The following is a 27,293-nucleotide window of genomic DNA, read 5'->3' on the forward strand; positions in this document are numbered from 1 at the left end:
TCAAGGCTGGGATGTCATTTCATTCACAGTGACCGCAGATCATTCTCTCATAGGCACATCCGGGCCAGTCAGCTCTTAGCGATTAGGTACCACTTAGAGGGTGTGAGGCTATGAGTTACCTGTCGTGAGTCATGCTCAGTCGGGGCTGTGGGCTCACGTGTTCATACACGGGTGGGATGGGACGTCTGTCTGTGGGGGCAGGAAGTTACTCTGTATTCGTGTATTTAAAATACATGTTGTGATGTTGAATTTTTTTTCTTCCTCTCAGTTGAATTCTGATAGAAATTGAATGTTGTCTCTCATATTCTCTAGGGTTGTCATGCACCTGCTTACACAGGTTAATTCGATTTGGATGTACTTTCTTTTCTTTTTTCTTCTTCTTTTTTCCTACAGATGGGGTTTCTCTGCATTGCCCAGTCTTGTCTCAAACTTCTGGGCTCGAGGGATCCTCCTGCCTCTGCCTCCCAAAGTGCTGGGATTAGAGGCGTGAGCCACTGCGCCCAATCTGGGTATACTTTAAACCTTGGTACCCCAGTCCGTGGAAGCCTGGGTTTTATTTCAGTGCATTTTTTCCTTTTTGTCCACCACTCTGCACCACAGCATCGCTATTTTGCTCCTGTCTGCCACCTTGCTGCTGTAGAGTGACTTTGGTGGGCAGTGAATCCTCGTGCCTCTGACCTGCTGTCTGAGACCCACGCTAAGCTTGTCCCATCACAGCAGGGCAGCGGGAGAGACCGTTGTTGGGGGCTGCAGGTGGTGAGGGCCTCTCACTGTCCCCCACAGTCACGCTGAAGGGCCTGGAGGACCAGCTGCTGAGCGTGCTGGTGGCTTATGAAAGGCGGGAGCTGGAGGAGCAGCGGGAGCACCTCATCCAGGAGACCAGCGAGAACAAGAACCTGCTCAAGGACCTGGAAGATTCCCTCCTTCGGGAGCTGGCCACGTCCACCGGGAACATGCTGGACAATGTGGACCTGGTGCACACCCTGGAGGAGACCAAATCCAAGGCAACAGAGGTAGCAGCCACGGCAGAAAAGGCCCTGAGCCAGGCGGGGCCTGCATGCACCTTTGGAGCATCCAGTTCTCTATCTGCTCAATAAGAAAACTGGGCTCTGTGATCTCAGGGATAAAAAGCCACCTCTATTGGGATGTGCTGTGGGGAGGGGAGCCCTAAAGGTGTTCCCAGGGACCCTTAGGCATTAAGTCAGTCTCTTTAAATTGAGAGTGATGGAAAACCCAGCCCTGCCTGGCTTAAGTCAAAAGGGAAGTTATCAGCTGAGAAAGCAGAAAAGTCCAGAGATGGCCTCAGGTGGCGCCGGATCCAGGACTTCAAAAATACCAGGAAGACTTGGTTTCTGTCCATTTCTGGGCTGGGCCTTCTACCGGCTTGGCGTCATTCTCTGCCAGCTCCCTACATGGTCATAAGACTGGTCTGGCCTCATGTCCTCTCAGGTCTAAACCCAAAGAGATAAGTGAGAATCTTCCTGTTCCTACCATGAAGGTCCTGGAAGTCACTTAAGTCACATTTCTACCCCAAACCAGTCCCAGGAGCTTAGGGATGCTAGGCTCGGGTTGGCTGGGCCTGGGTCACATCTCCTGGAGTGTGGGTGGAACCCCATATGGGATGAAAAGGGAGAGGGCAGTACCTGGAGACTTACAAGCAGTGTTACTAGAGGAAAGGGCCTTGGGTGCAGGGGCGTCAGCCACAAATATTCACCCCTTCCTACAAGAGGGTGGGTGCCCTCGGTCCCCTGCAGTCCCTGGATGCTTTCAAAGCCCTGGAGCACTGCATGTACCTCTCTGCTGTCCCCCTGCCCCTCCTGCCCTCTGCTCACTTCTCAGTCTCCCTGTTTCCAGGGTCACTTGTGCTTTTCTTCAGGTCTCAGAGAAACTCAAGCTGGCGGAGAAGACAGCCCTGGACATCGACAGGCTGCGGGACGGCTACCGGCCAGCAGCCAGGAGGGGGGCCATCCTGTTCTTCGTCCTGTCTGAGATGGCCCTGGTGAACTCCATGTACCAGTACTCCCTCATTGCCTTCTTAGAGGTCTTCAGGCTGTCACTGAAGAAGTCGCTGCCCGATTCCATTCTCATGAAACGCCTGAGGAACATCATGGACACACTGACCTTCAACATCTATAACTACGGCTGCACGGGTGAGCTCTCCCCACGGGGGAGGACACATTCGTGTAGTGTGGTGTACCAGATGTGGCTTTAAGGAAACGTGGTCTGTGAAAATGGAAACTTACCAAATGGCATTTTTTTCTTTCTTTCTTTTTTTTTTTTTGTTTGAGATAGGGTCTTGCTCCATTACCCAGGCAGGAGTGCAGTGGTGCGATCACAGCTCACTGCAACCTCCACCTCCCAGGCTCAGGTGATCCTCCTACCACAGCCTGCAGAGTAGCTGGGACTACAAGGCACGCCACCATGCCCAGCTAAGTTTTTGTGTATTTTGTAGAGATGGGGTTTCACTATGTTGCCCAGGCTGGTCTCAAACTCCTGAGCTCAAATGATCCACCCACCTTGGCCTCCCAAAGTGCTGGGATTACGAGGTATGAGCCATCATGCCCAGCTCCGAATGGCATTCTTAAGTGTGGCGATTCATGTTACAAGAAGAACGTTTAAAGCATTGAATTTTAAGGTAGCAGCTTTATTGAGATACAATTTACATACCATAAATTTGCCCTTTAAAAATGTGCAGTTTGGTGATTCACAGCATATTCATGGAGTTGTGCAGCCATCACTACTCTCTCGCTCTGGAACGTGTCCACCAGCCCTGAAATGAAATCCCACACCCATTAGCAGTCACCCCCGGCCCCCCGCTCCTAGTCCCTGGCAGTCACCACTCTGCCTTCCGTCTGTAAGGATTTACTTGTGCTGAACACTTCATGTCAATGGCATCATAGGGTGTGTGACTTCATGACTGGCGTCTTTCATTCCACATCGTGACCTCACGGTTGATCCATGTTGCTGCGTGTGTCAGCGGTTCGTTCCTGTCTGTGGCTGAGTCACATTCCATGTATGGACAGACCACACTGTGTTTACTCACCTGTCACCTTATGGGCATTTGGGTTGTTTCGCTTTTTTGCTATTAAGGCAATGCTCCTGTGAACATTTGTGTGCAGGTTTTTGTGTGAATGTGTGTTTTTAATTCTCTTGGAGGTGCATCTAGGAAGGGAACTGCTGGATCATAGGTAATTCAATGTCTAACTTTTGAGGAACTGCCAAACTGTTTCCAAAGTGACTACAGTCTATTTCAACCCCTAAATCATTGATTTTTTAAAAACACTTTTTGTTATGGAAAACATATACAAAAGAGAATAGTGTCATGATCGTCTGCGCACCTCTCACCTGGCAATGATCAGCTCTGGATTTGTTTATATAATCCAGACAGTTCCCCATCAACCCAGATTATGTTGAAAATTTGCTTCCTATTCAGATCACTTATCTGTAAGTATGTTAGTTTGTATCTGTAAAACAGGGGTCAGCAAACTTTTTCTGGAAAGGGTCGGATTTTAGGCTTTGAAGGCTAAGTGATTTCTGCCACAACTACTCATTTCTACAGTTGTAGCACAAAAGCAGCCATTGGACAATATGGAAGTGAATGGCCATGGCTGTGTTCCAATAAAATTTTATTAGCCAAAACAGGCAGCAGGCTGGATTTGGCCCCTGGCTTGTGGTTTGCCCATCCCTGCTATAAAATAGAAGGATTCTATTTAAAAATGTAGACATAAGGCCATTATCATACCCCCAAATTAATAATTCCTGAACATCATCACATACCTAGTTTTCAAATGTTCCCATTGTCTTATATGTCATATTTCACATTAGCTTAAATCAGGACCTCATTAAGGGTCTATACGTTATAATTGGTTGTGTCACTTAATTTCTCTCTTTTCCCCGTTGCATTTATTTTTATTTTTATTTATTTATTTTTAGAGACAGGGTCTGGCTCTGATGCCCAGGCTGGAGTGCAGTGACACAATCACAGCCTACTGCAACCTCCACCTCCCAGGCTCAAGTGATCCTCCCACTTCAGCCTCCTCAGTAGCTGGGACTACAGGTGCATGCCACCATGCCCAGATAATTTTTTAAAAAATTTTTTGTAGAGATGGTGGTCTCGCCATGTTGCCCAGGCTGGTCTTGAACTCCTGGGCTTAAGGGATCCTCCTGCCTCAGCCTCCCAAAGTGCTGGGACTAGAAGCATAAGCCACCGTGTCTGCCCCACCCCTTGCATTTATCTGTGGAAGAAACTTGCCTGATTGCTGGGTTGTTTCCCGTCGTCTGAATTTTGCGGCTCGCCTCTCTGTGTTGTGTCATTGGAGGAACTCTCAAATGCCAATACATGTAGTTCTTTTCTCATGAGACCTTAAGACTCCCCAGTGAAGAGTCTTCAGCCTTTTCCTAGAGTATGTAATCCTGGCTGCCAGCCTTTGTGGAAGCATGTGAGAAAAGAAGGCTGTCAATTTCAGCATTCATCATGAAAACTTGCGCTGAAAACCACCTTTTCAGTATGGTTTCCCCTCAACTATGCCTGGTGTTCCCCTGTCCAGAGACCCTGCTTTATCTTTTCCAAAGTTCACTTGGGTGGGGCAGGCAGTTGCCTGGCAGCATGGAGTGAGCGGGGATCTGGGATCTGACTGCTTGTCAAACAAGCTGTCCACCCATCTTCCTGTTTTTAGCCCATATTCACCCACACTTCCAAAGGATCTGGAACTGCCAGTTCCTGAGCTTTTGATGCATTCTGTGGTTTGCATCTCAGCTTTATCTCCTCCTCATGTAAGAGTCAACTTTCTCAGCTCTGCTAAATCAATTATCACTTGTCCATCTGTCTGTAGCTTGCAGTTTTTTTTTTCTTTTTTTTCTTTTTTCTTTTTTTTTTTTTTTAAGACAGAATGTCATTCTGTTGTCCAGGCTGGAGTGCAGGGGTGCGATCTTAGCTCACTGCAACCGCACCTGGAGTCGCTTGCAAAATTTTATTGCTATTGTCTTATCTCCAATTTTCTGGGAGCTTATACCTTTTTAAAAAACTCACCATTAGGCCAGGCACAGTGGCTCACGCCTGTAATCCCAGCACTTTGGGTCACCGAGGTGGGCGGATCACGAGGTCAAGAGATGGAGACCATCCTGGCCAACATGGTGAAACCCCGTCTCTACTAAAAATACAAAAATTAGCTGGGTGTGGTGGCACGTGCCTGTAGTCCTAGCTACTCAAGAGGCTGAGGCAGGAGAATGGCTTGAACCCAGGAGGCGGAGGTTGCAGTGAGCCAAGATCACGCCACTGCACACAAAGAAAACAAAAAACAAAAGCAAACAAAAAAACTCACCATTTCAGTTGGTTTTTGGAAAGGAGTTGGGAGAAACTCAGAATGGCCATTTTTAAGCAGGGGCCTGTAGAGCGACCTTTAGAAAGCAGAGGTGGACAGGGCACACTTGCATCCCTTTCCAGTCCTCTTTTGCTGAGACACTGTACTGACAGTGATATTTTCCATGCACCAATGCTTGTTGTATTAAGTTTGCCATGCCTGCCTTAACAAAATACCACCGACTGGGAGGCTTAAGCAACAGAAATTTATTTTCTCAAGAGTTTTGGAGGTCAGAAGTCCAAAATCAAGGTTTTGGTAGATTTCGTTTCTCCTTAGGACGCTCCCCTTGGCTTGCAGGAGGCCGTCTTCCTGCTGTGTCCGCACAAGGTGTTTCTTCTGTGCATGTGAATCCCTGGTGTCTGTGTGTGTCCAGATTTCCTCCTCTTGTAAGGACACCAGTGAGGTTGGACTGGGCCCACCCTAATGGCCTCATTTGAACTTCATCATCTCTTTAAAGACCCTGTCTCCAAACACCATCATATTCTGAGGTACTGGAAGTTGGGGCTTCAACATATGAAGTTTGGAGAAATATAATTTAGCCCTTAACAGTTGGGCAGAAAAGAGATTGTTTCTATAGGACTCACTTAAGTAACCAACCCTCCTAACACATATGAAGTAGAATTCAAATTACAAATTTTGACTTACACAATTTTTTTTCCAGGAACACATGTCTTCTGTTAAAAACCAAAAAAGAAGAAAGCTGGTATTTTGCATCCATCAATAAAGAGTCTGTTGATGGAGTGTGTGTCCTCTGCAGTAGAGGTTGGCAAACCCCTAGCCAGCATCCAAATCTGGCCCACTGCCTGCTTTTGTAAATAAAGTTTTATTGGAACAGGACCATATCCATTAGTATACATATTGTCTATGGTTGCTTTTGCACTACAGTGGTGGAGTTGAGTGGTTATGACCATCTAGCTTCCAAAGCCAAAAATATTTACTATCTGGCCCTTTGTGGAAAGTTTGCCAACACCTCTCCTAGACTCTAATGGACACAAATGCCGTGGAGTCAGGCAAACAACCTGCCTTCGGTTGAGAGGGTGGCTCTGAGCCCCAACTGTACTGCCTGTCACTGGCTTTTCCTCTTCCCAGGACGGTGTGATTTTACTTCCTGTAGACACAGCCATTTCCGTTACATACAGGAGCATGTCACTACAGACTGGAGCATGACCTAGGAACTGAGCTTATCTTTTTTGCACTTAGATAGTCATGGACATGGGGTGCAGAGAGGGCTAAATGCAGCCATACACTTTGAGTGTTTCATTTCTCTTACATTTAAGCACAGTGTGCGTAAGAAACTCAGGTTTTTTAAGAAATCGATGCTCGTCTGATGTTTCCCTCCAGGGCTGTTTGAGAGGCACAAGCTACTCTTTTCTTTTAATATGACCATCAAGATAGAACAAGCAGAAGGGAGAGTCCCTCAAGAAGAATTAGATTTCTTTCTAAAAGGTAATGAATTTGCCTAGCTTCATTCCTCCCATCTCCTTGCCCACACGATACATGTATATAAGTTTGTCCATTAAAACAAACAATCACAAAAATTCGCCTTAAAACTTGGCTCCCAACAGCACTGCATTTTTCACTATTCCAGTTGATCATTCCAGCCTCTGAAAAGGCTCTGATTGAACTCGGAGCAGCCAGCCTCTGTCTTGGGGCCACTCTGAGGCTGGAAGCTGGATGCTACACTGAGCACCTAGTTGGTGTCACTGGCGGTGACGAGGGCAAGCCCGGGCCACTTCCTCTTTCCAGTCTCCTTCTTGAGAAGTGGACTTTTCCCAAAAGTGAGAGAAGTCAAAGCAGAGTTGCCTGCTTTGTGTTGGCAGCACAACGGCTGTTTGCTTCTCTTCCGTTGTGATTAGGAAACATTTCCCTGGAGAAAAGCAGAAGAAAAAAGCCCTGCACTTGGTTGTCTGACCAAGGATGGGAAGATATCATTCTTTTATCAGAAATGTTTTCAGACAGCTTTGGGCGACTTCCTGATGATGTTGAGAATAACCAGACTGTCTGGCAGGAGGTAAGCCCATGTTCCCTTTCTCCTCCTCTCCTTCCCCACATGTCAACAATCTCTAAACCTCAACTGTGGCCCAACCCCTTGAGAGAAGACACTCCTTTGAGTAACCCATTAGTGTGTAATTGATGCCCTCTAACCCCCTGATTGGAATTCTCCTTTGGCTAATTCAGCTAGTTGTATGGGAGATCCAATCATCTACCTGTCCATCCATCCATCCATCCATCCATCCATCCATCCATCCATCCATCCCTGTATCCATCCACCCACCTACCCACCCACCTACGCATCCATCCATTTACCCACCTACCCATTCATCTGCCCATCCGCCCGCCCACCCACCTATTCATCCATCCATTTACCCACCTACCCATCTACCCATCCGCCCGCCCGCCCACCCACCTACCCATCCATCCATCCATCCATCCATCCATCCATCCATCCATCCCTGTATCCATCCACCCACCTACCCACCCACCTACGCATCCATCCATTTACCCACCTACCCATTCATCTGCCCATCCGCCCGCCCACCCACCTATTCATCCATCCATTTACCCACCTACCCATTCATCTACCCATCCGCCCGCCCGCCCACCCACCTACCCATCCATCCATCCATCCATCCATCCATCCATCCATCCATTCATCCCTGAATCCATCCACCCACCTACCCACCCACCCACCCATCCATCCATTTACCCACCTACCCATTCATCTACCCATCCACCTGCCCACCCACCTACTCATCCATCCATCCACCCATGCATGCACCCACCTATCCATCTACCTACCGACCCATCCATCCCAGAAATAGTTGTTGGGCATCTACCATGTACCGTGTCCCTTGATGGGCACTCAGTGAATAAGACTCAGTTCCTCCTTTCTGAATGTCATAGTCTTTGGCGGTAGAGAATGACAGATCTGACCAGGTGGCCCTCAGTTACTACACCTATAGATTCTCATCCCTTTCCAGTGGCTTTTGCCACCTTCACACACAAATGGGGACCTATGTCATTTCTGAGTCGATGCCACAATGAATATTCTTTGCTTTTCCCAGTGGTATGACCTGGATTCACTGGAGCAGTTTCCATTCCCCTTGGGTTACGATAACAACATCACCCCTTTCCAGAAATTGCTTATTTTGCGCTGTTTCCGTGTGGATCGGGTCTATCGGGCAGTGACTGACTATGTGACTGTAACAATGGGAGAGAAGTAAGTGTGTCGTTTTGTTGATTTGCTGCTTTCCGTGGGGTGGGATCGCTAGCATCCTCCCACCTTGGGCTCAAAGAAAGCAGAGGCTGACCAGCTCCCGAGACAGCTCTCGCCACCCTGTCTGGACAATATTCCATAGCCAATATTCTAGAATTCTTCAATATTCTAGAACAGCGCTAGTCACAAGAAATTCCATGTGAGCCATATATGCAGTTTCGAAAGTTCTAGTAGCTCCATTAGAAAAGAAATGGGCGCAATTAATTGTAATATATTTTATTTAAATGAATATATTAAAATTATCATTTAAATGTACAATCAATATGAACATGATTGAGACATTTTACATGCTTTTTTTGGTATTAAGTCTTCAAAATCCTGTGTGAATTCACACTTACAGCACATCTCAATTGGGGCCAGCCACATTTTAAGTGCTGAGTCGCCGCGTGTGCCTCATGGCTGTCGCACTGGACTATGTTGCTCTAGCATGGGGTACAAAGCCAGGCAGAGAGCGTGGGACTGCAGCTCAGATGTGCCCTTGCAGCCAGCAGGCCATGGCAGTGAGTGATGAGGCTGGGTGGAGTCCTGGTCCCTGGGCAGCTGCCCTTAGCTCCTGCTGACTGATACCATGTGCCACTGGGAACCCACAGTGGCTGGATCCTCTGAGTCTGAAAGAAGCTAGGACTTCAGATTTTTACCTGAAATATCCCAGTATCTTTGTGTTGGCAATGAATTTTAAAGCGCACGTCTGGGTCAGGTGCAGTGGCTCATACCTGTAATCCCAGCACTTCAGGAGGCTGATGTGGGAGGATCGCTTGAGGCCAGGAGTTCGAGACCAGCCTGGGCAACATAGTGAGATACTGCCTCTAAAAAATAAAAAAAAAAAAAAAAAAAATGAGCCAGCTGTGGTGGCACACACCTGTAGTCAAGCTACTAAGGAAGCTGAGGTGGGAGGATGGCTTGAACCCGAGAGTTTGAGGCTTCAGTGAGCTATGATAGTACCACTGTACTCCAGCCTGGGCAACAGAGTGAGATTATATCTCTCAATTAAAAAAAAAAGAAAAAGAAAAAACCCACACACAAAACTCAAAATTCAAGATGTGGACCATTCAGGACACACCTGTGGAACCTCAGGGTTTTGTGCCATGGCCACGCCCACCTGGAGGGCAAGCTGAGGTGCCCAGCTCAGCACACACCAACTGAATCGAGCGTGCAGTGGGTACAGGAGTTCCCCATCAGGGTGGGAGACGTGCATAGAAACTAGAATCTAAAACAGGGAAGACTGCAAAGAGCTATCCCAGAGGAGGGGTCAGAAGGTTCTGGACACTGGAGGAGGCAGCACTGATCAGACAGGCCAGCCCCTCGTCTGGAGCTGTCCTCCCGGGAGAGTTTTCTGACTGTGTTTCTTTCACCAGGTATGTACAGCCCCCAATGATCAGCTTTGAAGCTATTTTTGAGCAGAGCACTCCAAATTCGCCCATTGTGTTTATCCTGAGTCCTGGCTCTGACCCTGCCAGTGATCTTATGAAATTAGCAGAGCGAAGTGGTTTTGGAGGAAATCGCCTCAAATTCCTTGCAATGGGTCAAGGTCAAGAAAAGGTAATTTGTGGCTGAAAGGAACAAGCTCTACATTTAGGGGAGGTCCCTGGTGTCTGCTAAGGAGGAGCTAACCTGGATTTAAGCTGAGAGTGCCACGCCACAAATAAGATGGATGCATTTCTGAGCAAAGAAGCAGTAATTAAACACTGCGTAGATGACAATAATAGTTATGATTTCACAACCTTGTGTTGTGATCATGGTGCTGTGCTTTTCTTTTTTTTTTTTTTTTCCTTTTTCTTTTCTTTTTGAGACAGGGTCTTGCTCTGTCACCCAGGCTGGAGTGCGGTGGTGCGAACATAGCTTGCTGCAGCCTCGACCTCCTGACTGTTAAGTGATCGTCCTGCCTCAGCCTCCCCAGTAGCAGCTGGGACTACAGGCATGCGTCACCATGCCTGGCTAATGTTTTTTGTATTTTCTGTAGAGAAAAATACAAACACATCACCATGTTGCCCTGGCTGGTCTTGAACTCCTGGACTCAAGCGATCCTCCCACTTCGGCCTCCCAAAGTGGGATCACAGGCATAAGCCACGGTGCCCAGGCTGTGCTGTCTTCAAAGCCCTTTCACACACAGTCCTTACCTTCCTTAGTCCCTGAACAGCCTCATTGCAGATCAGAATTATGATGGCCCCAGTTGCATGGCCAAGGGAGTGGGTCGAGAGAGGCTGAGCCCAGGACCATTCAGGACAGAACTGTGGTGCAAATCCTCCTGTCCTTCTGAGCCAGAGAGCTTTCTTTGCTAAGGTCTTGCCTCTCTGCATCACAGTGCTCCCTGCTAGAACTTGCTACGCAAGTTCAGTACAATGTGGGACAAAGCTTGCAGGAAAATCCTGTGCGTCAGCAAGTGTGATGGTCGCAGGCATGCGTGTTGGGGTCAGAGGGAGCTGACTGCCAGTCCTGGCTTTGCTATGAACTGCAAGGCTTTGGGTAAGCCCCTCTGCTGCTGAAAGCCCCTGGGTGAGATGAGGATGGCCGTACCCATGCTGGATGGCCCAGGAGGCAAGCCCTGGGCACCAGCAAGGCGGGCCAGCTCTCTAAACCACAACACTGAAAGAAGCTATTGTAACATCAGCACTCATGTGTTTTAAGCCATTTCAGAAACCAAGGCTTGATTTGGGTGTTTAGCTTGTTTGTGCTTGAATTACATTTGGGAGGGGACATGGTGATTGTTTTCCAGGCCTAGGGCCCTGAAGATCTTACAGTGGCCAGGACAATCCCTACTTCCTGGTGGGCTTTAGCTGGTCTGTCGCAGCCCTGCTCAGGAGTCCTCGGGACAGGAGCGACTGTGTGGGAGAAGCTGGGGTTTCTAGGGCCAGGGAGGCTGATGAGTGCAAAATGCTAACCCATCTTCCAGGCTGTGTGTGACCAGCTCAGCGCACCCACGGGGACCATGGGGTTTCTAAAAGATGGTTTATTTGAAGGCTCCTCCTGTAGCTCCTGGGTCCTTGGCTTTCTTTTGGCTGCTGCTGGAGCTGGCCATCACCTTTCTGTGGGGGTGGAGTGGGTCTCTGGAGAGCACGGGTTGGGTTTGGATGCCAACTCCCCCCTCTCCTCCTCCCTCTCCCCTGGCGCAGGTGGCCCTGCAGCTGCTGGAGACTGCGGTGGCTCGCGGGCAGTGGCTGATGCTGCAGAACTGCCACCTCCTGGTCAAGTGGCTGAAAGATCTGGAGAAGTCCTTGGAGAGGATCACCAAGCCCCACCCAGACTTCCGCCTGTGGCTCACCACGGACCCCACCAAGGGCTTCCCCATTGGGATTCTGCAGAAGTCCCTAAAGGTCTGGCTTCAGGATGGACACCAACATGCCCAGCACCCAGCTTCTCAGACCACCACCATATTGCTGTGGGGCCGGGGTGTGCGTGTGTCTGTGTAGAAATAAACCTTAGGCTGCAGTTGAAACCTCGAGGTTGAAACCCTTCTCATCCCATTTCTCTCTCTCTTTAAAGGGGGCTGCTGTCCTAGGTGGGTGTTTGTGACTCCCAGGCCTATCTCTACCAATTCTGCATGTGTCCCTAACAGTATCTAGGCTGCTTTTCATAAACTTCATGCTCCCCCCTCCGCCCGCCACCCCATAGCCTGCAGTTCTCTAGTGCTGACTGCAGAAGTTTCGGGTGGTTTACATGCCCCATTTAATTTATTCTCCAGCAAATTCTTTTGGAAAGGTTTTGTCATTCCCCATCTCTCTCTCTCTGGGGAGGTGGAGGGAAGACTTTACTTTCATTCTATAGTAAAGGATCTCATGGTTCAGAGGAAGGTCAAAGACCCTTGATCCTTGACCCTGAGAACTAGAACATCTAGTCCTTTAACTGCTTAGCCTGGGCCCTGGACAAGAGACTTTAGCTATTGGGGGTCTCAGACAGATGGCTCCGCAGAGAGGAAGGAAAGCGCAGTGCCTGCACTGTGCACACTCTTCCAAGCTTGTGGGCCTGTGGTCTCCATCACTGTGCGTTTTCTTCTCTTCTCAAGGTTGTCACCGAGCCGCCCAATGGGCTGAAACTCAACATGAGGGCAACTTACTTCAAGATCTCTCACGAAATGCTGGACCAGTGCCCGCACCCTGCCTTCAAGCCGCTGGTCTACGTGCTGGCATTCTTTCATGCTGTGGTGCAGGAGAGAAGGAAGTTTGGGAAGATTGGCTGGAACGTGTACTATGACTTCAATGAGTCTGACTTCCAGGTGACAGCGGCTGCTTCTCCTTGGAATCGCTTCCTTAGGCGGCTGCTTCCTCCCGGACTTTCCTCTGAGTTCAACCACAGCAGGGTTGCGCCGTTCCCAGCAGTCTTTTCAGAAAAGTATCAGAATGTGAACAGCTTGGTGGGTTTCAGTGTAACTGAGTGTGTTCTCTTCTTTTAAGGTCTGCATGGAAATTCTGAACACGTACTTAACGAAAGCCTTCCAGCAACGGGACCCGAGGATCCCGTGGGGCAGCCTCAAGTACCTAATTGGAGAGGTAGGGGTGACTGGGGATCCTTCTGCAGGTGCCTCTGGGGCTTCAGAGCTGTGGCCTTGTGCCCCTATTTTCCTCTGAGCCCTCAGAGCCAGCCTCTTCTGCCCCTGTTCCCCTTGGGTCTCTGTGACATTCTCTCTGCTCTCACCCAGTTGTTATTTGTCCCAAGTGAGCTCTATTCACACAGAGGTTCCCTGAGCTGGATCCATGGCTGGGGATCCAGGCTCGGCATCCTCTAGCCCCTTGCTTCCGCTGTCGCTGTGTACAGAGCTCACAGGAAGCTTCCCCGGTGGTCTGCACACAGCTCAAGCAGTGACATCAATTCCAAAGACAGAAGCAGCTGCTGGCTTCTTTGGCTGTTTGTTTGATGTGTTTGGGGGACTTTACTTGCTGCACAGGGGCTACCAACACTTCCTGAGGGCTGCTTATTGCTTTGGGCCCTATCCCTTGGGAAGCCAGCAAAGCCACAGATCAATTGTGTGAACAGTGGCCCAAAAGGCTATGCAAGTCAACAGGTTCGAGCCTTGCAGCAGCCAGGCTGTAGGAGTCTCTTGACCCTGGGCGCGCCTCTGGCCCCGAGCTCCCAGGGTGCACACAGTAGGTTCTGAGCCCCTGGCTGGCTCTCAGGCCCTCTAATTTCAGGTCATGTATGGAGGACGGGCCATCGACAGCTTTGATCGCCGCATCCTGACCATCTACATGGATGAGTACCTGGGGGACTTCATTTTTGATACTTTCCAGCCATTCCACTTCTTCCGGAACAAGGAAGTGGACTACAAAATCCCTGTTGGTGATGAAAAGGAGAAATTTGTTGGTGAGATTTCTCAGACATGAAAATATTTTCAAGGCTTTTTCTAAGGGAGACCATACATTTCAACTGGCTCCTCTCCTGGTGGGGCTCCTTGGCTGGTCAGGTGTGGTCTGTTAAGCCTGTTAGGTGGCTTGGCAGACAATTCCTGGCTGCAGAGCTGATAGAGTTCAGATTTCCCATCCTGCAATGATGGTAAATAAATCAGGGTCCACCTGGAAGGGCAGAGTGGCCACAGTGAAGCTCACTGAGACTTTTTCAGAAAAGATGAATATACGGCTGGACTGGGTGTGGTAGTGTAGAATTTTTACATTAAAAACGTCATTGGCTGGTTATGGTGACTCGCACCTGTAATCCCTTCTTTGGAAGGCCAAGAAGGGCAGATCGCTTGAGCCGAGAAGTTCAAGACCAGCCTGGGCCACCAAGCAAGATCCCATCTCTACAAAAAAATAAAAAATCAAAACAAAAACAAAAACAAAAAATTAAACAAACAAAAAACAATTAAAAAATTAGTTGAGTGTGGTAGTGAACACCTGTAGTACCAGTTACTTGGGAGGCTGAGATGGGAGAAATGCTTGAGCCCAGGAGGTCGAGGCTGTAGTGATCAATGCACGTCAGTGCACTCCAGCCTGGGTGACTGAGTAAGACCCTGTCTCAAAAAAAAAAAAAAAAAAAAAAAAGTCACCCTCTAAACAGTAGAAATTAGTCTTGCATGTCTGGGGACTTTGAGGCTGTGGGCCCTGAGAAAGCACAGGTGGCTGGACAGTGCCACCTCCGTTGTTCTCTTGATTGCAGAAGCCATTGAGGCCCTCCCGCTTGCCAACACGCCAGAAGTGTTTGGCCTCCACTCCAACGCTGAGATTGGCTATTACACACAGGCGGCTCGAGACATGTGGGCTCACCTGCTGGAGCTGCAGCCTCAGACAGGTAAAGTCTTACTCCGGAGGACTTCATTAGTTTGAGTGGGGTTTTATGATTGCTTCTTGTAGCTCTCCCACATTGCTGATGCCTTTCCCAGAACTGGAAGGCTCAGAAGGCTCCAGTTCTACACATAGATGCCTTGCTTTCTCTGAAAAGTGTCCTGGTTTTAGGGGAATCCAGCAGTGGCATCAGCCGCGATGATTATATTGGCCAAGTGGCCAAAGACATAGAAAACAAGATGCCCAAAGTCTTTGACTTGGACCAAGTGAGGAAGCGCCTTGGAACAGGAATCTCCCCCACTTTGGTGGTGCTCCTGCAGGAGCTGGAACGCTTCAACAAGCTTGTGGTCCGGATGACCAAGTCTCTGGCTGAACTTCAAAGGGTGAGCCTGTCTCTCATGTGTAGATTACTGCCTAGACATGTGGCACCTGGGGTTCTGATCGAGTCTTGCCAATTGCTCTTGATTCTAAATAGGCCTTAGCTGGAGAAGTTGGAATGAGCAATGAGTTAGACGATGTGGCCAGGTCTCTTTTTATCGGGCAGATCCCTAATATCTGGAGAAGGCTTGCTCCTGACACCTTAAAGTCCCTTGGAAACTGGATGGTCTACTTCCTGCGGCGGTTCAGCCAGTACATGTTGTGGGTAAGAGGCACGTCACTACCTCCTTTCTGTCTGCCGATTCAAGTGTCAACCTAGACTCCCTCAAACCACCTCCCAAGGACCTCTTTCCATGTCCCAGCAGTAACCTCTGTTAGAGTTTACTGGGTGCTCTGGAAATGGTCTGAGATTCTTACAAGCATATCTGTATCTTCCGTTTTTCCTTTTCTTTTTTCTTTTGAAGACTCTGAAGCGTACTATGCATACCCGATTATTTTATCTAAGCGTATATCTTGGCACTTGTTCCATATTAGTACACAGAAAGCAAGCTCGTTCTTTTTTAGAGTATGCCATTGTACAAATGTTCCATATCCTTTCTCTTCCTTCTGTATCCTGAAAATATGGTAACTGCCTACATTTAGGTGGTTACCATATATATATATATATATATATTTTTTTTTTTTTTGCTAATACGAATAACATTCTGGCGCACATGTCTATGAATATGCATAGGGGTGTATTCCACGGATAAATTGTGACAGTGGAAGAGTTGGATCAAAGAGCGTGTGCATTTTAAATTTTGATAGCTCTTGTTGGATGGTTCTTAGAAAGGCTGAAACCACAGTCTATGAGAGTGCTTCTTTCCTCACCCCTCTGCAACACTGTGTTCTTAACATTTTGGATCACTGTCTCCCTGATAGGTGAAAATAAGATCTCATTGTTTTGCTTTGCATGTCTTTAATTATGGTGAGCCTGAGTGTATTTCGCATGCTTTACAGATATTTCGTGTTGGCTTCTTCTGTGAATTGTCTTTTTGGATCTGGATTTCATTTTTAGTAAGGTCTCCATCTTTCTCACTGATGTTTAAGAGCTCTTTGCAAATCAAAGAAATTAGCCCTTGGTCTGCTGTGTTGCAGATATTTCTCCCAGCTTGTCATAAGTCTTGACTTTGCTTACATTATTTTTTCCACAGAAAAGCTTTACACTTTTATGTAGTCAAACCTACAAGGCTTTTCTTTGTTATCCTGGGCTTCGTATTTCCTACTCCATTATATGAAAGCATTCACTGGGGATGTGGCCCTGTACTTTTGTGGTTTTATTTTTATATCTAAATCTTTGATCTACCTGGACTGTGGCAGTCCAGATTGTTTTTCTCAAATGGGCGGCCAGTTGTGCCAACACCATCTTTTGCCACTCAGGTGAAATACATCTTTTATCATAAACTAAACTTCCAGGTCAGCTTTGACCTGGCATTGGATGGCAGCCCCAGGTTCCCAGCACTTGCTCTCTCCTCTCTCCAGGTCACCGAGGGCGAGCCCAGCGTGATGTGGCTCTCAGGGCTGCACATCCCTGAGTCCTACCTCACGGCGCTGGTGCAGGCCACCTGCCGGAAGAATGGCTGGCCGCTGGACCGCTCCACCTTGTTCACACAAGTGACCAAGTTCCAGGATGCAGATGAAGTGAATGAGCGGGCGGGACAAGGTACTGTCAGCTTGTCAGGGATCCACAGCCTCTCACTTAGGATTTCTCTCCCTGAGCCACCTCCAAGTCAAAGGGATAGGCATAGCGTGGCCCTCGATGGCCCAGGCCATGTTTGAAAGGCAGCCTGCTGCAAATATTTCCTGTGTCTGTGCACTGCCCATGTCATAACACCTCTGAGGGTGGATACAGAAGTTTCTCTTCCGCTTTCTCCATTGAGACCTGGGGTCAATGGCAGGGGAGACCTGAACCATGTTCACTCTGCTAGCTCATGGGAAATGGGCTCCTAGGGCAGAATTAGCTCTTGCAAAAACCATCAGGTGGCTTTCCTGTAACCCCTGACGGGGCCAGGGGCATGGGAGCCACAGAGCAGTATGGACTAACTTGGTTGGAACTCTTTTGATTATGCCATAACTTCAGGTCCCTTAGACATTGGTTACTGACTGTGTAAACGAGAACTGGAAACTGCTGTTTCCCCGGGGCCATGTTGTCTTAAGAGTTCATTTAACTGCAAGGAACAAAAGCTCTTTTGAGATGGCTTAAGGAGTGGGGACTTACAGTAAAGATGTAGGGACTCTCCAGCTCTCAGTGGCGGGGGAGCTGGCAGATGTCTGGGCTGCCACTCTCTCTGGGGCCACAGGCGTGTGCTCCTCTTTTCTTTGTATGTCTGCTGGGTCTTCCTCCCCGGGGACCACTTTCTCTGTGAGGCTTCTACTTCCTGCTCCCCAGCCACTTCGGCTCCCAGGGTAGCCGGGGTTGCCATGGTGCCCATTCTGACTCTGGTGCCATGCATCTTCCTAGCCTGGGGGCCCAGGGTGGTCTAAGTCCGTTGACCTTGATGCCTCATTCCTGGGGGAGAGGCCACCGCCCCGCACCCACTTCTCTGGGCCATGGGGGAGGGCCACGGTGTGTCCTGTCTGAGCCGCTCCTCCACAGAAGGAAGGTGGGCAGGACAGAAGTGCTGGAAAAGGGCCTGGGCTGTCCCCAGGGCGCTGGGGAGGAGGCCAGCCAGTGGCTTGTGTGTGTCGCTGTGTGTACCTGATGGCAGGCTGTGGATGCTCCAGTTGTATCCAGTCTCTTCCTTGTGTCTCTAGGATGCTTCGTCTCAGGACTGTACCTGGAGGGTGCTGACTGGGATATAGAAAAAGGATGTCTTATCAAGAGCAAACCCAAGGTGCTGGTTGTGGACCTGCCGATCCTGAAGATCATCCCCATTGAAGCCCATCGCCTCAAGCTGCAGGTGAAGGTCCCAGCCCCTCTTCTGTGACACTAGAGCCCTTCCTCTTCTGACTGTAGTTATGGCTGAGGTGGTTTCCAATAGTCCTGCTTTTTAAAATGGGGGTGCCTAAGCTTTATGGGCTGGGGAGAGTCTTGGAGCCATGATAAAAGCTCTGGATAGCCGCTTCCCGGGAAAGGCGCGGCTGCACATGTGTGGACGCCGATCCTTCCAGAGGTGTCAGGCTCAAGTTGTGATCCTGTGGTCAAGACTAACCAAGGGGAGACTCCCTTCTTGCAAAATGCTGCAGACGTTGCCTGAGTCATAAAGTGGTTCCCTCTGGTGTGGACAGCAGATGCCTTCTGCTCTGCCTGGGCCAGGGCCCACTTTTAACCAGTGTCAGTGTGAAGCCAGGTCCCCATGAAGCTGGCAGAGGGCGGCCCTGCACAGCCCCAGCCTCGTGTGTTCTCAGGTGCAGTCTTGCACGGGGGCCCCTGTCAAGACTTACACTGCCCCTTTGCCTTTATCCCTCTGCACCCTTTCTCCATGGGGGCGCCTCACCTGCCTCTCCCTTGCAGAATACCTTCCGGACCCCCGTCTACACTACCTCCATGAGAAGGAACGCCATGGGAGTCGGCTTGGTTTTTGAAGCTGATCTCTTTACCACGAGGCACATTTCTCACTGGGTGCTGCAAGGAGTATGCCTCACCCTGAATTCTGATTAACCTTTGGGTGAAGAAAACTGCTGAATGAATTCGGAGCCTCGGGCTGGTTGGGAAGAGTGATCGGGTCTGCTGTCATTTCTTGGGGCCACTCAAGAGGCAGGAGGGGGACTGACACTGATTTTTCATTTGAAATCAGCCATTTAAATCTCTTTCCATACAAATTAACCTGAATGGTTTTATTTTTAATACTACTTTTTAAAAGGAATTTATATAATCAAAAAGTAAATATTGGAGAGTATTTTAAGGTGTGTGGAGTTTTCTTTTCCTTCTCAGAGAAAACACTTGATTAAGCAAAAGTGCCTGAAATACATAGCACTGGCACAAGTGAGAATCCTAATGTCATTTCCAAAAGTGTGTTTTCGACGATCCAGGTCTGTTTCAGCAGATGCTCCTTTTTGGCAAGAAGGGCTGATGATGTCGGGCACACAGCAGAAGTGGCCAGAGTCACCTGGAGCCACTTCTCCCCCTTCCAGAACTCTCTGGCCCTGGCTTCTTTGGCTCTGACCTGCTACAGTAACTGTGAGGTTGTTGAGCTTAGTGTTTAGTTCCTGCATGAGCTTCCACCCCCAGCCTGCCTGGGTCTGTGTGGGGTCAGGTGAGGACATGGAACCTCCAGGACCAGTGGTCACTGGGCACCCCTTCCCTCTGTGCACGACAAGGCTGGCCTGGAGCCCTGGCTGGCCACCTGGAGGCAAGGGGTGGCTTCACTCCACGAGGGAGGGGAGGGGCTAGCAAGGGCAGCACAGTGGGCAGACGCCATCAGAGGCAAAAGCAGCTTCCCACAGCAGCTCAGGAGCGCAGCACATTCTAAGGACTAGCTCTGGGCAGGGAGGAAGCAGGAGTGGCTTCTGGGACCTGGGATTGCTCTCCCTCCTGCAGTCTCCTAGCCCTCCTTCAGGTGTTTAATAAAAGACACAAAACAGAAGGAAGGCGGGTTTAGAAAATAAAGTTTGTTGGGATCTTAAACATTTTGGATAAAACTAACAAAAAAAATATGAACACACATTCAGGTTGTGGTGCCATGAGGAGTAGCGTCATCTTATTTAGTTCCTTGAGATACACGCACGGCTGCTTGGTGATCGGTGCCGCCCTGGGAAAGGTTGGTCAGGAGGTGACGGGGTCTCCAGGAGGAAGTCGGGAGGTGACAGGGGTCTCCAGGAGGGAGCAGGGGCTGCTCGGCCAGGCTGCCCTGGAGCCTGAGGATAAGGTCAAGGTTGGTATGTGTTGCTCCGACTTGAGAATTAATTAGGTGTGTGACTATGTGGCATTGTGAACATCAGGAGTGACGCAGCCGTGGCCTGGGCTTTGTCCGCAGCGCACTTAGGTTACACGGAGCGGGATCAGAAGCAAGCGATTCGGCACACAGGCGTTTGGCCACAGCAATTAGGAAATACGTATTCTGCAGCAGGGACACAATCATATTTTGGTGTGAAGAAGAGGGCAAGAGGAGCAGGAGGATTGGTCGGCAGGTGTGAAAAGAGTTTGGCATGCATGGGAATTAAACAGAAAAGGTGTGGCTGAGATTTCCTAGTGGTGCTCACAGTGCATGGACAGCGCGGGGTGGGGCCCGGCGGGCTTCACACAGTTCTGTCCGTCCCTGAGTGCTTCCTCACCACCTTGCCTCCGTTCACCTGGTCAACCGCCAGGGTCTTCACCTCGGGCTGGGCCTGCGGTGGGGCGGCGTGGTGGATCCGATGCGCCACCCCAACGTGGGCCTTGTGCGGCTTTTCGCGGGCCGGGCTGTGCTGCTCGCTGCTTCGGTCAGAGGCGATGGGGGGGATGACGAGGGGCCTCTCTTTGATGAGGTGGACCTCGGCGGACTCCCTAGCCAGTAGAAATGGGGTAGGGTCGGGCATAGCATCCACTGGTTCCCGCAAAAGGAGTTTCCTGCTCTCTGCCCCGAATCTGTAGACCTCTTCAAATTCCGGGTGCAAGGGGGCTGAAAGGCTCTTTTTCATGCGGCGGCGAGGCGTTTCAGGTAGCTTGTCTTTGGGGGGCGCTGGCTTGTAGCTGGCCAGCACGGGGCTCCCTGACGGGCTGGCATCTGAGGTCCCGCTGGAGCTCATGAGCTTCTTCTTGGCGGCGTGCAGCTGGGAGGTCAGGTAGGCGATGGTGCTGGCCCGCTGCTCCAGCTCGCTAGATAGCAGGGTCAGCTTGTGACTCTTGGCCTTCAGCTCCTCCAGGTACTTCTTCTCCCGCTCCTTGATGGTGTTCTCCAGCACTGTGATCATCGCGTTTTTCTGCTCCAGTTCTTTCAACAACTCAGCATTTTCGTTCTCTTTCACTTTCAGTTGGGCTTCCAGCTCTTCACATCTTTTCTTTAATTCGCTGCTTCTAGAAGTCCCATCTCCTACAAGAATAAGCCGAGGAAGGAGGTGAAGAACTCATTAGACCGAGGCTGAGTGGTGAGGCCTACGGGGCAGGCGGACCTGTCTGGTGGGGGGCCCTGTCTAGGCTATGGGGGCTCTGGAAAGACCCCTCCCCTCCCCGAGGTGGGGAGATCAGGGCATCTCAGAGGCCCTTTCCAGCTCTTCGTTCTCTGGCTTACTGCATAAAAGAATGTCTCTGAACCTTAAAGATGCTGAAGTTAAAAGACGCAATTGCAGAGTATCAGACCTCAGCAAACACTTAGGATTAAACTGGCCGCAAATCCTTCTGTCTGCTCAGATGGCATTTATGAAATGCCTGCTACATTCAAAGCACTGTTTTAGGAAACTCAAATGTACAAAGAATTCTCCATGTCTATTGTATTAAAACTCTGATGTTTAGAGGAGAAGAGGTGTGGTGCTGTCACTTTGCTCTGCCGCTGGCCTCCTCTCACCCCGCTCCCTGCACCACACACGCACAGAGAGACTCCTTCCCACTTCCTGCTCAGAGACAGCTGCTTCATCTCTGTGGCTCCTGCTCTTGGCCCCTCGCTGCTGCCCTAACACTTCGGGCCTCTGCCTCCTGCTGTCCCTGGGCGCCTGCCCTCACCCAGTCCTTCAGCACATGCCAGCTGCCTCCTTCTCCTGCTCCTCTGGTGACCTGCAGTCCCTGGTCACCTCACAAAGCGCCCTTGGCTCTCAACCCTGGGTAGCCATCCTGCTCCTCCTAACACTGGCTGGCTGGCTGGCCGGCCATCCTCCTTGCTTGGCCCCTGGGAAGTTCTTTCTAGACTCTTCCTTGCTGGTCTGGAACTCACCTTGAGTGTCAACTCCCGATTCAGTGTCTCCTGAGCACCACTTCTCCAAGTGAGTCTCCATCAGACACACCCTCAAGTCCAGAGAGCTGCTCTGCTTCCTACATCTTGACTCTCCCAGGGAGACTGGATGCAGTCGCCATCCCCAGCCTCCCCTCCCTGACTGTGCCCTTCTGCCGGCTGCTCAGTGCTGCCCCCTCCCTGCTCCTCCAGCCGGCCTTGGTCCCACCTCCTCTCTGGTCTTCCTTTCAGTCCATCCTGTATTTAGGAAGCTTGGTCACCCCTCTAAGTATTCTTGTCCTCTGTTCAAAATGGTTCCTCACTGCCTAATAAAACCCAAACTGCCAGATGCCTTCCAGTTCCACAATCTGTCCCGAATGTTATCTGCTCCCACATAAATCAAAGCTTCCATCACTCTCCCTAAGCCGCCACCTCTTGTTCTGTCTCTGTTGTACCCTCTATCCTTGACCTAACTCCAGACCTGCACACCCAGTTTCCCTGTACCAACTCCACCACCCAGGGCCTGCCTAGGCACTGGATGCCACTGGATGTCTTTCCCAGGCTTCTGTCTCCCTTTGAATTTTCCCACCTGCCTGAGCCAGCAGCAGCTCTGCAGCGTGTCCCGCCAGCCAGACTCTGAGCTTTTGAGGGCCCACGGCTGACTGGACTGGTCTTGTGCAGGGCACTTGCAAGTTACAAGCTCACTGCAGGTGATGTGCGCTCCTCGACTTAGCATGCGGTCATGTCCCAAAAAATCCAATGTAAGTTGAAAATACCATTAAGTCAAAAGTGTGTTTTTGATATTTTCAGCTTACCATGGGTTTATCTGGACATATCCGTGGTAAGTCGAGGAGTGTACTGAATGTGTATTGCCCCATGCAGTTGAAAAATTTTAAGTTGAACCATTGCAAGTTTTTCTTTTTAAAAAACATGTGTCTGTGTGTATATATGCAGGTATAATGTCAGCAAATGACCTCCCTAAAAAGGATGCATGCAGTACTACCTTTCATGAGGTTTATTTTTTTGCCAAAAGGAAAATGGATCCTGAAACACAGTTTCAGAGGTAAAGAGAGGGACAGAGACACACACATATGACTCTATAGACACTGTAAGACCCAGGAGCCCAGCCACCTGGGCTGAACCCCTGCAACCTGAAATGCTGACCTGGGCATGGCACTGGGCCTGGTACCCACTGTCCTTCCCCCAGGGCCTGTGGGACAACAACCCATGCCTGTCGCAAGGCCTTTGCTTTCAGCCCACACGTGGCTGGACAGTGGGCCTTGGGCTCCTTCTGAGGAAGGGCTGCAACCTCAGGCCTTCAACCACATCCCTGGCCTGCTGTGACCATCCTGGGATTTTCTTCCCCCAGACAGTGCTGCAAACGGTTGATGGACGTTTGGAACATTCAGGAACAAGGCTCTCCCTGGGCTTCTCTCATGTCCTATGAAGGGCAGCCCACAGAGGCAGAAGGCCCTGGCAGTCAGAGTGGGGACTTGGATTTGTGGGGCACCTGTCAGATGAAGATGCAGGTTCAGAGATGTCAAAGAACTTCCCCAAGGCCACACAGCCCCTCTGAGTCAGAGCAGAGGCCCGAATCTGGGGCTCACTAAGCATCACTCTGGTTCTTTTGGCCACAGCATCCTGAGAGAAGCTTTTCATGGACAGACATTCTCCTTATCATCCTTCCTTGAGAGTCATCTAGCTGTGCTGCCTTCTCCTCCAGGGTGCAGCCTTGGCTCCGGGCTGATGTTTGCCGGCCCTGACTTGAGCGGGCCGTCCTATGGGAAGGAGCTGGTGCGACTCCTCCTCCATCCCAGCTCTGGAGAGCTGCTTCGGTGACTGTCCTTCCTCGGAATCAGCACCTCCTGTTTTGCCAATTTCTTGCTCTTTACAGAAAGCTCCACTCTACCTCCTCCTCTGTACATACCCCCTTTCTGGAAATTTCAGTCTTCCCATGAAAGCTTGGTGCACACTGAGCTGCAAACAGCAACTGATGCTGGTCTCCAAACGCCACACTGCTGAGCCTGCACAAGCGTTAGGGCACTGCAGTGCTTATAAACCTGTGCACTCCCAGGGCCAGCCCAGACTTCTGGGGTCACAGCCCCCAGGGGAGGGAAGCCAAGAGTCTATGCTGTACCCTGGGTCCCGGAGCTGCTTGGAATTGGGCAAGTTTTGGGTGCACTAATGTAAAACAATTTTCACCACTGGGAGGGGAGATACCCCCACTGGAACCACCTGAGAGGCTTTTGAAACTGCCTCTTCTAAGACACAGCCCTTGCTGTGAGGACCCTGCTGCTGCTGGGAGCACTACATCAGGTGGGTGGGCAGGCGGGCGGCCTTGGGACCTGGGGCTGAGAACCTTGACTGGAGAGGCCACAGGGCAAAAGTGTGCTTCTTCAGATTAGCCTGGGCCAGGGGGGGACAGGGAGCAAGGACGCCCTGGCTTCCGTGACACGGGTAGCTCCTTTCCCAAGGCTTCAGTGGTGGCAGGTGTGGACGCTGGAGGTCTCCAATGTCAGGCTGAAACCCTGTTCCTCTGCATTCCCAGAGGGCCAGCTCCTGGTCCCAGGGCTTCGGGGGAGGTCCCTGGTGTCCCTCCGCAGGAAGACTTCTGAGGACAGCCTCCTGTTCTTCTACCCCAAGAAGCCCATGGCGCCTTCCCTACCACACACAGACAAAAAGACGTCTGGGCTCCTCAGAGGCACACTCAGGAGGCTGTAATATGAGCAATGCAAATGGAAAATATCAGTGCTCGGTAATCCGCTAAGGCTTGGTGGAAATGGTCCGTGTCTCTGACAAGGAACTAGACACTCTCAGGAATAATAACTGCCATTGTGAGGCCTGTTTAGAAAAAGGCATTGTGGGGACGGAGAAGTTCTTCTTCAAAGTTTCTTGAAACCATGAAGAGCTTGTCATTTCCTTGCTCTATGTATATCTCTATGTATGTTCCCATGCAGCTGCTCTGACTTGCCCCAGCATGCCTGGACAAGGCTAAATGAGCCCTGGACCATAGTACATGCTATTCCTTATTTGGAAACCCTCCTGACCCTCTAATGACTAGCTTCCTCTTTTCTTAGTCCTCTTTCCCCTTTGCCTATTTAGGAAAGTTTCAAGCTTTTAACCAATCGGGTTAAGCTTAGAATGTGAGGTCCCATTCCGGCCAATGGAAACGGGACACAGTCATAGGGCAACTGCATCAGGGTATGGAGATTAGAAATGTCCTCGTCTCCTCTGTTCGAGTGTGCTCTCGTGGTGAGACTGCTGGCGAGTTGCACCCTTTCTGCAGAAAGTAAACTAGCCTTGCTGAGCCATCCATTGCCTTGGTGTGTTCTTCCTGACGTGATAAACCCATTTCCAACAGGCGTCTCTGCACAAACATGGATTCAGCACTTTCCAAATTCCCACCCTGTTCTGGGGAGCAGGCTCTTTGCAGCAGGCGCAGAGAGCCCTGGGAAGGCCTGGGTTTCTGTCTCTCCTCCGGCAGCCAGCAGGCGGATGCCCTTTGGGGTTCCCTGAGGTCCTGGAGGATTCTGGATGGGGGAAGGTTCTGGGGCTGTAGTCCAGAGAAAGCCCTGGATCCTCAGGGAGCTGTCTAGTAATGTGACCGCTCGCCCACCAGCATTTAGTGAGCAGCTGCTCTGTGCCAGGCCCATGCCAGGCGGCAGCGACACAGAGGAGCGGGGGCGGTTCTGCCCAATGCTGCTGCTGCTGTTCCTCCTCCTTTTGGGTTTAAGTCACATCTATTTTCATGTCCTGATTACACAAGGAACACATGTTCATTGTAGGAAAAATCAGAAAAACATATAATAGGCATTCCAAATATATGTGTCAGTCAAAAGAAAACAAAATCACTCATCCCCCTGCCCACCAATAACCACCTGCCACATGGAGGTATCCAAACATCCTTCTCATCTTCCCTTAGAGAGCTCAGGCCACACGCGTAACTCTTCCTAGCAAGTGTGTGACTAGTGAAAACGGCACTGACACGCACCACAAAGGGAAAGGTACTGTCATTTACTTCTGGGGAGGAGTTCTTACCTGTCTGTTCCGAACTTTTGACTGTCAGCTCATATGTTAAATCTAAAAGGGAAATGTTACACATTAATTCTGTTACCACACATTTAAAAATCTTCATCAGCTTTGAAAATGCAAAACCGATGCCCACGATTGGCCAGCAAGTCCTACCCAGACAGAGCAGGGTTTGGCAGCAGGAGAGGCGAGCATGAGAGCAGCAGAAAATATCAGGGGCTACTGTGCTCCCTGGGGTCAGAGGGCACCCTCTGTTCCCCCAAACTCCCTTCCCCATTCCCCCACGACATAGCCCAACCATCCAAAACAAGCCAGCTGCTGGCTCTATGTATCACACAGGTTATATCTTGGTTATCAGTTCCAAAACGCATTGGAGATTCTAACCATTGTATTTTAATCTCTTAAGTCCTCAGTATGCCAAGAAAAGGCTTTGCAGCTTTATGCTCAGTGCATCTTGATTATGCAATGAGGATGATATAAGGCATTCAGATGGACTCCTGCAATGACGATGGGAGCTGGGGGCAGGGCAGGCCTAGCACGTTCTGGCGCTGGGCTCTGCCGTGCCCCATAGCTGCCCCCCGCCTGCTCGGGCCTGCTCCCCGATGTACCTGTGCAGTGCTGCTGCAGCCGCCTGATCTCGGAGTGCAGCCCCTTGAGTGTGCTGGCATGCTCCCGCTGAAGGAACAGGAGGTTCTTCTGTGCACTGTGCAGCTGGTTCTCCAGGTTTGTGGCTGCCATGCTGACATCCAGGGGACCTGTGGGTAACACAGACCCTGGCTGCGGTCCCTGAAAAGGGTCCCAGGGCTGCCTGCCCTCCTTGGCTCTGGGTGCAGAAGGGTGTGCACTTCCCAGGAGAGAGCAGAAGGAAACCACAGCGCCTGAAGGGCAGGGCGCGGGGGCACCAGGGCTACACTCCCATCACTGCAGGGAGGCCCCAGGCCAGGGACAGCAGCTTCTGCTTCCTGAGCACCTCAGGGTGTGCCCTAGCACTTAGCACCATGCCTCGCACACGAATGAGTGAGGCCCACTCCACCGTACAGTCACTTCCCTTTACTCATGAGGAAACAGATCAAGAGAGGCAGATTCGCGAGCCTGGGGTCACACAGCCAGTGAGGTATGGAGCAGGGATTCTAATCCAGGGACCCATTTCCAAATACTGTCCTCTCCACGCACCACCTCACCCCAACAGAGACCAAATCACTCCCAAAAGATTTCCCTG

At 50.4% G+C, this 27,293-nt stretch overlaps 2 protein-coding genes across 3 annotated transcripts in view; one reads left to right on the forward strand and one right to left on the reverse strand.

Moving 5' to 3' along the window:
* The window catches only part of DNAH10 (dynein axonemal heavy chain 10), a 175,620-nt gene extending 156,518 nt beyond the window's left edge, over window positions 1-19,102 (forward strand). The window contains exons 64-79 of the mRNA XM_008005149.3: window positions 784-1,013; window positions 1,877-2,150; window positions 6,702-6,806; window positions 7,217-7,371; window positions 8,426-8,580; window positions 9,993-10,176; window positions 11,748-11,948; window positions 12,638-12,847; window positions 13,026-13,121; window positions 13,761-13,932; window positions 14,722-14,853; window positions 15,018-15,229; window positions 15,322-15,489; window positions 16,746-16,926; window positions 18,018-18,163; window positions 18,718-19,102. Of these exons, the coding sequence (XP_008003340.3) occupies window positions 784-1,013; window positions 1,877-2,150; window positions 6,702-6,806; window positions 7,217-7,371; window positions 8,426-8,580; window positions 9,993-10,176; window positions 11,748-11,948; window positions 12,638-12,847; window positions 13,026-13,121; window positions 13,761-13,932; window positions 14,722-14,853; window positions 15,018-15,229; window positions 15,322-15,489; window positions 16,746-16,926; window positions 18,018-18,163; window positions 18,718-18,864 (2,768 nt within the window). The 3' untranslated portion in view covers window positions 18,865-19,102. The remainder of the gene's footprint in view (window positions 1-783; window positions 1,014-1,876; window positions 2,151-6,701; window positions 6,807-7,216; window positions 7,372-8,425; window positions 8,581-9,992; window positions 10,177-11,747; window positions 11,949-12,637; window positions 12,848-13,025; window positions 13,122-13,760; window positions 13,933-14,721; window positions 14,854-15,017; window positions 15,230-15,321; window positions 15,490-16,745; window positions 16,927-18,017; window positions 18,164-18,717) is intronic.
* Window positions 19,103-19,794: 692 nt separating this feature from the next.
* CCDC92 (coiled-coil domain containing 92) overlaps window positions 19,795-27,293 on the reverse strand; it is a 35,862-nt gene continuing 28,363 nt past the window's right edge. For both annotated transcript variants that reach the window (XM_037995321.2, XM_037995316.2), the window contains 3 exons: window positions 26,683-26,829; window positions 26,084-26,125; window positions 19,795-21,214 (listed from right to left, as the gene is read on the reverse strand). In XM_037995321.2, coding sequence (XP_037851249.1) covers window positions 20,442-21,214; window positions 26,084-26,125; window positions 26,683-26,812 — 945 coding nt within the window. In that variant the 5' untranslated portion in view covers window positions 26,813-26,829 and the 3' untranslated portion in view covers window positions 19,795-20,441. The remainder of the gene's footprint in view (window positions 21,215-26,083; window positions 26,126-26,682; window positions 26,830-27,293) is intronic.

The sequence above is a fragment of the Chlorocebus sabaeus genome, chromosome 11, assembly GCF_047675955.1.
Source record: "Chlorocebus sabaeus isolate Y175 chromosome 11, mChlSab1.0.hap1, whole genome shotgun sequence".
NCBI lineage: Eukaryota > Metazoa > Chordata > Mammalia > Primates > Cercopithecidae > Chlorocebus > Chlorocebus sabaeus.